Source organism: Somniosus microcephalus, unplaced genomic scaffold, assembly GCF_052327205.1.
Source record: "Somniosus microcephalus isolate GS21.2 unplaced genomic scaffold, FLI_Smic_1.0 scaffold2, whole genome shotgun sequence".
Classification (NCBI taxonomy): Eukaryota; Metazoa; Chordata; class Chondrichthyes; order Squaliformes; family Somniosidae; genus Somniosus; species Somniosus microcephalus.
Window position 1 is genome coordinate 3818208 of NW_028225189.1, and position 10822 is coordinate 3829029.

The 10822-nt window shown below is 49.7% G+C and overlaps 1 protein-coding gene across 1 annotated transcript in view; it reads left to right on the top strand.

The window, feature by feature from the left end:
* LOC147084110 (uncharacterized) overlaps positions 1-8919 on the top strand; it is a 59844-nt gene extending 50925 nt beyond the window's left edge. Inside the window, exon 2 of the mRNA XM_085979900.1 lies at positions 7484-8919. Coding sequence (XP_085836026.1) covers positions 7484-8755 — 1272 coding nt within the window. The 3' untranslated portion in view covers positions 8756-8919. The remainder of the gene's footprint in view (positions 1-7483) is intronic.
* The last annotated feature ends 1903 nt before the right edge of the window (positions 8920-10822 follow it).

Here is a 10822-nt window from a genome sequence, read left to right on the forward strand (position 1 = left end):
ATAAATTTAAAACAGAAATAGACAGTTTCCTAGAAGTAAAGGGAATTAGGGGTTACGGGGAGCGGGCAGGAAATCAGACATGAGGCTAGGTTCGGATCGGTCATGGCCCTGTGGGTGGCGCAGCGGGCCCAGGGGCCGTGTAGCCTGGTCCTGCTCCTACTTCTTGTGTTCTAATTCTGTGTTAGATTTCAGGAGATGGTTCTATTCACAGGGATTAGTGGAGACCTCGGGAACAGGCTGCCAGCTAGGAGTCCTTCAAGAGTAAATTGGGCCTGTTCCTGGCTGGGGTGGAGATCACCTCTTACAGAAGGTAAGTACTGCAGGAAATACAGGGACAGAGTGATCTCCTGTACGAGTTTCGATCGCCTAGAGGGGTTGGAGAGGAATTTCCCAGATTTTTTCTCCCAAATTGGTCATTGGGTTTTTTATCTGGTTTTTCGCCTCTCCTGGGAGATCACATGGGTTCGGGTGGGATGGAGAGTGAAAGTAGATTGGAGATTAGGATCAGATCAGCCATGATCTTATTGAATGGCGGAGCAGGCTCGAGGGGCCGATTGGCCTACTCCTGCTCCTGTTTCTTATGTTCTTATGTAACCAGTACAAGTGAAGCGACTCCTTCTCCCGGAGATTTATTAAGCGTGAATACTCCAAGAGTTGACCAAAAATTAGGTTAGTAATATTAATCAAGGAGTCAATTTCTGCTGTAAGAAGGGATGATACCTTAGCAGGTTCCTCTAATGAGGCCATATACGTAGAACTTAAAAACAAAAAGGGGGCAAGCACTTTGCTGGGAGTGTACTATAGGCCCCCAAACAGTAAGGGGGAGATAGAGGAACAGATATGTAGGCTAATCTCAGAGAAGTGTAGAAATAATAGGGTAGTAATTGTTGGGGATTTCAACTTCCCCAATATTAACTGGGATAGTCAGGGTGTGAAAGGCTTAGAGGGTGTGGAATTCTTAAAGTGCATCCAGGAGAGCTTTTTCAGCCAACATGTAGAAAGTCCTACAAGAGATGGGGCGGTACTGGACCTAATTCGAGGGAATATAGCAGGGCAAGTGGTAGAAAGGTTAGTAGGAGAGCATTTTGGTGACAGTGACCATAATTCGGTGACAGTGACCATAATTCGGTGAGATTTAAAGTAGTTATGGAAAAGGACAAAGATGGACCGGAAATAAAGGTTCTAAATTGGGGGAAGGCCGATTTTAATATGATAAGGCAGGATCTGGCCAAAGTGGACTGGGATCAGCTACTTGTAGGAAAATCCACATCAGAGCAGTGGGAGTCTTTCAGAAAGGAAATAGAGAGAGTACAACGCCAGCATGTTCCCGTAAAGGTCAAGGGTGGGACCAACAACCCAGGGAACCCTGGATGTCAAGGGACATACAAGAATGGTTTAGGAAAAAAGGGGGGCTTTTGGCAGATACAAAGGACTAAAAACAGTGGAAGCCCTAGAGGAGAATAGAAAGTGCAGGGGGGTACTTAAAAAAGAAATTAGGAGAACGAAGAGGGGTCATGAAAAAACACTGGCAGGCAAAATAAAGGAACATCCCAAGGTGTTTTATTAGTATATTAAGGTCAAGAGGAAAACCAGGGAAAGAATAGAGCCCATTAGGGACCAAAGTGGCAATCTGTGTGTAGAGCCAGAAGATGTGGGTGAGGTTTTAAATTAATATTTTGCATCTGTGTTCACTATAGAGAAGGACGATGCAGGCATAGAAATCAGGCAGGGGGATTGTGATATACTTGAACAAATTAGTACAGGTAGACTATCCTTTATCCGAAAACCTTGGGACCAGCCGTGTTTCGGTTTTCGGAGAATTTCCGATTTCGGAAGGTGGGTCTGCGGGGGGGTCCGCGGGGGGGTCGGCGGGGGTCGGGGTCCGCGGGGGGGTCGGCGGGGGTCGGGATCGGCGGGGGGTCGTGCGCACGACTTACGGTGGGGGTCGGCGGGGGGTCGTGCGCACGACTTACCCTTTATCCAAACTTCCGAAACCGGAACCCTCTAAAAACCGAAGGTTTTTTCGTTCAGCGTAAGTCGTGCGCACGACTTACGCTGAACGAAAAAACCTTCGGTTTTTAGAGGGTTTCGGTTTTCGGAGGTTCGGATAAAGGGTAGTCTACCTGTATTGAGAGGGAGGAGGTACTAGCGGTTTTAGCGCGCTTAAAAGTGGATAAATCCCCAGGCCCAGACAAGATGTATCCCAGGCTGCTGTGTGAGGCAAAGGAGGAGATTGCAGAGGCTCTGACACAAATTTTCAGAACGTCTCTGGCCACAGGGGAGGTGCCAGAGGACTGGAGGACAGCTAACGTAGTACCATTATTCAACAAGCGTAGTAGGGATAAACCAGGGAATTACTGGCCAGTGAGCCGAACATCAGTGGTCGGGAAATTATTGGAAAAAAATCTGAGGGACAGAATTAGTCTCCACTTGGAGAGGCAAGGATTAATCAAGGATAGTCAGCATAGCTTTGTCAGGGGGAGATCATGTCTAACCAATTTGATTGAATTTTTCGAGGGGGTGACTAGGTGTGTGGATGAGGGTAGTGCAGTTGATGTGATCTGCATGGACTTCAGTCAGACTTTTGACAAAGTCCCACATGGAGACTGGTCAAGAAGGTAAGAGCCCATGGGATCCAGGGCAATTTGGCACATTGGATCCAAAATTGGCTTAGTGGCAGGAGGCAGAGGGTGATGGTCGAAAGTTGTTTTTGTGACTGGAAGCCTGTGTCCAGTGGTGTAACGCAGGGATCGGTGCTGGGTCCTTTGCTGCTTGTAGTGTACATTAATGATTTAGATATCAATGTAGGAGGTATGATCAGTAAGTTCGCTGATGACACGAAAATTGGTGGAGTGGTAAATAGCGAGGATAGAAGCCTCAGGCTACAGGACGATATAGACGGGTTGGTTAGATGGGCAGCACAGTGGCAAATGGAATTTAACCCTGAAATGTGTGAGGTGATGCATTTTGGGAGGACTAACAAGGGAATACACAATGAATGGTAGAACCCTAGGAAGGACAGAGGGACCTTGGTGTGCATGTACATAAATCCCTGAGGGCAGCAGGACAGCTAGATAAGGTGGTTAAGAAGGCATATGGGATACTTATATTCTATGTCTCGGCTAATGAAGGCAAGAGCAGGGAGGTTATGATGGAGCTGTACAAAACGCTAGTTAGGCCACAGCTGGAATACTGTGTGCAGTTCTGGTTGCCACACTATAGGAAGGATGTGATTGCATTGGAGAGGGTGCAGAGAAGATTCACCAGGATGTTACCTGGGCTGGAGCGCTTCAGCTATGAAGAGAGACTGGACAGGCTGGGGTTGTTTTCCTTAGAGCAGAGAAAGCTAAGGGGGGACCTGATTGAGGTGTACAAAATTATTAGGGGCATAGATAGGGTAGATAGAAAGGAACTTTTCCCCTTAGTAGAGGGGTCAATAGCCAGGGGGCATAGTTTCAAGGTAAGGGGCAGGAGGTTTAGAGGGGATTTGAGGAAAAGCTTTTTCACCCAGAGGGTGGTTGGAATCTGGAACTCACTGCCTGAAAGGGTGGTAGAGGCAGGAACCCTCACAACATTCAAGAAGCATTTAGATGAGCACTTGAAACGCCATAGCATACAAGGCTACGGACCAAGTGCTGGAAAATGGGATTAGATTAGACAGGGCTTGATGGCAGGCGCGGGCACGATGGGCCGAAGGACCCCTTTCTGTGCTGTATAACTCTATGACTCTATGGTAGCACTCTTGACTCTATGGTAGCACTCTTGCCTCTGAGGCATAAGGTTGTGGGTTCAAGTCCCACTCCAGAGACTTGAGCAAAAAATCCAGGCTGACACTCCAGTGCAGTACTGAGGCACTGTCAGAGGTGACGTCTTTCGGATGAGACATTAAACTGAGGCCCTGTCTGCTCTCTCAGGTGGATGTAAAAGATCCCATGACACTATTTTGAGAAAGAAAGACTTGCATTTATATAGTGCTTTCATGACCAGCAGACGTCATGAAGTGCTTTACAGCCAATGAAGTACTTTTGAGGTGTAGTCACTGTTGTAATGTGGGAAAGAGCAGGGGAAATATCCCCGGTGTCCTAGCCAATGTTTATCCCTCAATCAATGTAACAAAAGGATAATAGCAAAATACTGCGGATGCTGGAAATCTGAACTAACAACAGGAAATGCTGGAAACACTCAGCAGGCCAGGCAACATCCGTAGAGAGAGAAACAGAGTTAACAAAAAGATAGATTATCTGGTCATTATCACATTGCTGTTTGTGGGAGCTTGCTGTGCGCTAATTGACTTCTGTGTTTCCTACATTACAACAGTGACTACACTTCAAACAGTACTTCATTGGCTGTAAAGTGCTTTGGGACGTCCGGTGGTGGTGAAGGCGCTATAGAAATGCAAGTGTTTCTTTCTTCACTGGTCTCACCAGCGACCTCTTCTGGCTGATGGTTGATTGACTGACGATAGTCCGCGCATGCGCACAGGGAGCTGCGGTTTGGACCTAGTCCGGCGCAGCGACCCCTCCCGGTCACCAAGGGCAGCAACTGCGCATGCCCAGAGGAGACCAACCCCCCTCCCCCACACGGAGCTGCGCCTGCGCGGTCGGATCCTGCCAGAGGGAGTCGGTGCGGGCCATTCCTGGGAAAGGCCTTGGTGTCGGTTCCAGAGTCGCGATCGGTGACGCAAAGTGAGTTTTCTCCACTCCGATTGGGTGGAGAATCACGCGGGGTGGGGGGGAGGGGTAGATCGGGAGAGAACAGAGAAATAGAAAAACCTGAGAGTCGGCGAGGCCCCGGACCGAGCGGTGTCAGTTGGACGGAGCACGTGATCTCCTTGGGGACACGTGACCGAGCCCACGGCCTGATTGACGGGAGCTTCCGACCAATAGGGAGCGAGCGGGGCGGGGCTGGAGGAGCGAGCTGGCGGTGGGTCCTCCAACCAATCGGGGAGCCCGAGGGGCGGGACTAGCGCCGGCTGATTGTCTGATCCACAGGGCAGCGAGTTTCTCCAGTCCCTTGTTCAGGGCCCGGGGCCAGGGGAGGCTGTGGGCCTTTATTCCCCTCATTGGACACAAGGCTCTTCGGCTCACAACACACTGGCTCAGGTTTTAATAGAGACTTTTTAAATTCATCAATAAAAGCAGATAAACCTCGTGCTTCTGTGGAACAAACTTTCTAATATTTTATAGAATCATAGAATGGTTACAGCACAGAAGGAGGCCATTCAGCCCGTCGAGCCCGTGCCGGCTCTCTGCAAGACCACTTCAGCGAGTCCCACTCCCCGCCCTTTCCCCGTAACCCTGCACATTTCTTTACTTCAGGCACTTATCCAATTCCCTTTTGAAAGCGGTGATTGAATCTGCCTCCACCACCCTTTCAGGCAGTGCATTCCAGATCCTAACCACTCGCTGAGTAAAAAAGTTTTTCCTCATGTCGCCTTTGGTTCTTCTGCCAATCACCTTAAATCTGTGTCCTCTGGTTCGCGACCCTTCCACCAATGTGAACAGTTTCTCTCTATCTACTCTGTCCAGAACCCTCATCATTTTGAACACCTCCATCAAATCTCATCTCAACCTTCTCTACACTAAGGAGAACAACCCCAGCTTCTCGAGTCTCTCCACATAACTGAAGTCCCTCATCCCTGGAACCATTCTTGTAAATCTTTTCTGCACCCTCTCTAAAGCCTTCACATCCTTCCTAAAGGGCGGTGCCCAGAATTGGACACAATACTCCAGTTGGGGCCGAACCAGTGTTTTATAAAGGTTCATCATAACCTCCTTGTTTTTGGACTCTATACCTCTATTTATAAAGCCCAGGTTCCCGTAAGCTTTTTTAACCGCTTTCTCAACCTGCCCTGCCACCTTCAATGATTTGTGCACATATACCCCCAGGTCTCTCTGTTCATGCACCCACTTTAGGATTGTACCCTTTAGTTTATATTGCCTCTCCTCATTCTTCCTACCAAAATATATCAGTTCGCACTTTTCTGCATTAAATTTCATCTCCCACGTGTCCGCCCATTCCACCAGCCTGTCTATGTCCTCTTGAAGTCTATCACTATCCTCCTCACTGTTCACTATACTTCCAAGTTTTGTGTCATCTGCATATTTTGAAACTGTGCCCTGTACACCCAAGTCAAAGTCATTAATATATATCAAGAAAAGCAGTGATCCTAGTACCGACCCCTGGGGAACACCACTGTGTACCTTCCTCCAGTCTGAAAAACAACTGTTCACCACTACTCTCTGTTTCCTGTCACTTTGCCAATTTTGTATCCATGCTGCCACTGTCCCTATTATTCCATGGGTATCAACTTTGCTGGTAAGCCGAGTATGTGGCTCTTTGTCGAACGCCTTTTGGAAATCCATGTACACCAAGTTAACCGCATTGCCCTCATCAACCCTCTCTGTTACCTCATCAAAAAACTCAATCAGAATCAGAGCGGCCGGGCCCAGCGGACGTGCGGCCAGGGCCCAGGCACCAGGAAACCCAGGGTGCAGCGCCTCCCCCATCCGAGCCGCCGCTTCCCGGTTTCTTCAGCCGGTTCCACCAAGTCCGACTCGGGGCAAAGGACAGGAGCCAGGCTCCCAGAATGGCCCGTGGCCCCGGAGAGCATATGCACTCTCAGCGGGGAAATCAGCGCGTTGGATAGAGTGGTTTCTGGGGCGCGGTGATTGTGGGTGCTGCGGCCACCATTAGTCAACAGCTGTGGGGAAGAGTTTTATTGCAGGTGATGGAAGGTAGGTCCCTGGCCCCCTGTGTAGGTCTTTTTGTTGCTTCAGTTTGAGCTGGAGTGGAGATGGAGGAGAAGCTGCTGGGTTTAATCCCCAGTACTTCTGAGCCCAGGGGGACCCAACAGTTTCCAATGTGTGACAGTCAAGGGTGGTGGATTCTGGGGGAGATTAGGTTGTTACACAGACACTGTCCCTACAATGTAAAAGAGTATTGTTTTAGGAATAAGTATTTCTGTAGAGGCTTTTAATCCATTTTACATATACAGGTTTGTTTTAATTCATTCTTGGGATGTGGGCGTCGCTCGCAAGACCAGAATATGTTGCCAATCCCCATTTTCCCGTTGAGAAGGTGATGGTGGGCCGCCTTCTTGAACCGCTGCAGTCCGTGTGGTGAAGGTACTCCCACAATGCTGTTGTGTAAGGAGTTCCAGGATTTTCACCCAGTGATGATGTAGCAACGGCGATATATGTCCAAGTCAGGATGGTGTGTGACTGGGAGAACTTGGAGGTGATGGTGTTCCCATGCACCTTCTGCCCTTGTCCTTCTAGGTGCTGGAGGTTGTGGGTTTTGGAGGTTCTGTCAAAGTTCTGGTCGAGTTGCAGATGTATAAAGTCCGTCTCCTTCACCCCCTCCCACTCCCACCTCTCTCTCTCTCTCTCTCTCTCTCCTCCCATAGAGGCCAGAGGCCCAGACCAGGTGGCAGATTCCCTTCACCAAGGGACATTAGTGAACCAGTGGGATTTTATGACAATCCGGCAGCTTTCATGGTCACTTTTTTCTAGTGCCGGCCCCACAAATGACCAGATTCATGGAGCTCAATTTCACAACCTGCCTCTTTAGTGGGTTCTCTCTCACGCTCCCTGTTTTAAATTCATTTTACAGGGTATTAGAAGGGGAGGATTTGCAGACAGGAAACTCAAACCAAACATCACGTCAAGATCTGACACTCGATTCATCAGGAACTGAATATCATCGGCCTTTGAATATGGAAGCAAAAAGCACCGTTCACATCGGGGAGAGGCCGTTCACCTGCTCCGAGTGTGGGAAGGGATTCACTAATTCATCCCGCCTGCTGAGACACCAGCGAGTTCACACTGATGAGAGACCTTTTAACTGCTCGGACTGTGGGAATTGCTTTAAAAGTTCCGGGGCACTGATACACCATCAACGTGTTCACACTGGGGAGAGACCGTTCAGGTGCTCGCACTGCGGGACTGGGTTTGGGCAGTCATCTGACCTCACTGTACACCAGCGAGTTCACACTGGGGAGAGGCCGTTCACCTGCTCCGTGTGTGGGAAGGGATTCACTCGCTCATCCCACCTGCTGACACACCAGCGAGTTCACACTGGGGAGAGGCCATTCACCTGCTCCGTGTGTGGGAAGGGATTCGCTCGTTCATCCAACCTGCTGATACACCAGCGAGTTCACACTGATGAGAGACCTTTTAAATGCTCGGACTGTGGGAAGTGCTATAAAGTGTCCGGGGAACTGATACGCCATCAACGTGTTCACACTGATGAGAGACCGTTCAGGTGCTCTCACTGCGGGACTGGGTTCAGGCGATCATCTGACCTCTCTGTACACCTGTGCACTCACACTGGGGAGAGGCCGTTCACCTGCTCTCACTGCGGGACTGGGTTTAGGCAGTCATCTGAGCTCACTATACACCAGCGCACTCACACTGGGGAGCGGCCGTTCACCTGCTCCGTGTGTGGGAAGGGATTCACTCGCTCATCCCACCTGCTGACACACCAGCGCACTCACACTGGGGAGCGGCCGTTCACCTGCTCTGACTGTGGGAAGGGATTCACTGAGTCATACCACCTGCTGACACACCAGCGAGTTCACACTGGGGAGAGACCGTTCACCTGCCCTGAGTGTGGGAAGGGATTCACTCAGTCATCCCACCTGCTGAGACACCAGCGAGTTCACACTGGGGAGAGGCCGTTCACCTGCCCTGAGTGTGGGAAGGGATTCACTCAGTCATCCAACCTACTGACACACCAGCGAGTTCACAAGTGACTGCAGGGATTGGATTCTGTTGTTGCTGCTGTTAATCACATCCAGGACTGAACCATGTTCATTCTGACAGGTGGGGATTGTTTCTGCTGATGTTAATAAGTCCGGGAACTGGGCTGGAGTTTAATATTCTGGATAGATGTCAAATAAATCAGCTTTGTGTTAAACACATTGTTGCAGATTTTCTTCTTTCCCACCTCAGTGTTTAGCATCACCTGGCTGGAGCTCAGAAAGGACAATCTGGGGGAGGATCATACGGTGGGAACAGAACTCCAGCCTGGACACTGTCCTTCAGGGCCACACTGAGAGGGGCAAACGGCACTTTGGTCTTTCTCGTCTCTCTTCACTGACAGCAAAGTTGCCGTGCGGGTTAATCTCGAGGCGTGTGAGAAATGTGTCCCAGCTGCTCTCTGCCATGGTTTAGAGCTCTTAGACACGGAACAGGAGGCTCCTTTACGAATGTAGCCCAGTGCTTTTTATTTAATGGCCTTATTAACCTGTGTTGCTACTTTTAGTGATTTGTGTATCTGTATCCCTGGATCCCTCTGCTCCTCCAGCCCATTTAGACTATTAGGGGGAAATTCGGTGGCGCCCCCTTTGGGTCGCTAACGTCACCGGGGCTAATTTTAGCGCCCTGAAAAAGTTAGCGCCCCTGCGCATTAAATTCAGTGGTAGCGCCCCAGGCAGGAGGCAGGGTGGTACTGGAAGCGCTCCCTTCCCTCTTGAGGCGCTACCAGTGAATTTCACGGAGCTTTGTGTAACGTCGCCATACCCGTCGGCACATAGCACCGTGTCATAGCAGACCTCCCTCCCTGATTAAAGGGGAGGGGCCTAGCACTGCGCACACCGGGGCCCTGCTGGGGAACGGGGTGTTGGATCAAGAGGAGCGCCGGGCTGAGAGATCGTGGCCGGCACCCTGAAGAATAAAGGGGAAACATAGAAGATAGGAGCAGGAGTAGGCCATTCGGCCCTTTGAGCCTGCTCCGCCATTCAATGAGATCATGGCTGATCATCCAAATTCAGTACCCTGTCCCTGCCTTCTCCCCATATCCCTTGATCCCTTTAGCCTTAAGAAATATATCCAACTCTTTTTGAATATATTTAATGAACTGGCCTCCACCGCCCTCTGTGGCAGAGAATTCCACAGGTTCACCACTCTCTGGGTGAAGAAATTCCTCCGGATTTCAGTCCTAAATGGCTTACCCCTTATCCTTAGACTATGACCCCTGGTTCTGGACTCCCCGGCCATCATAAAAATCCTTCCTGCATCTAGTCTGTCCAGACCTGACAGAATTTTATAAGTTTCGATGAGATCCCCTCTCAATCTTCTAAACTACAGTGAGTATAATCCCAATCGACACAATCTCTCCTCATACGTCATTCCTGCCATCCCAGGTATCAGCCTGGTGAATCTTCGCTGCACTCCTTCCATGGCAAGAACGTCCTTCCTCAGGTAAGGCGACCAAAACTGCACACAATACTCAAGGTGCGGTCTCACCAAGGCCCTGTACAACTGTAGCAAGACATCCTTATTCCTGTACTCAAACCCTCTTGCTACGAAGGCCAACATACCATTTGCCTTCTTAACTGCCTGCTGCACCTGCATGCTTACCTTCAGCGACTGGTGCACAAGAACACCCAGGTCTCTTTGCACTTCCCCTTCTCCCAATCTATTGCCATTCAAATAATAATCTGCCTTCCTGTTTTTGCCACCAAAGTGGATAACCTCACATTTATCCACATTATAGTGCATTTGCCATGTTTCTGCCCAATCACCCAATCTGTCCAAATCGTACTGGAGTTTCACGACATCCTCCTCACAGCTTACCCTCCCACCCAGCTTTGTGTCGTCTGCAAATTTGGAGATATTACATCCAATTCCCCCATCCAGATCATTAATATATATTGTGAACAGCTGGAGTCCTAGGACCGATCCTTGCGGTACCCCACTAGTCACTGCCTGCCACTCGGAAAACGACCCGTTTATTCCAACTCTTTGCTTTCTGTCCACCAACCAGTTCTCTATCCAGGTCAATACCTTGCCCCCAATCCCATGTGCCTCAATTTTGC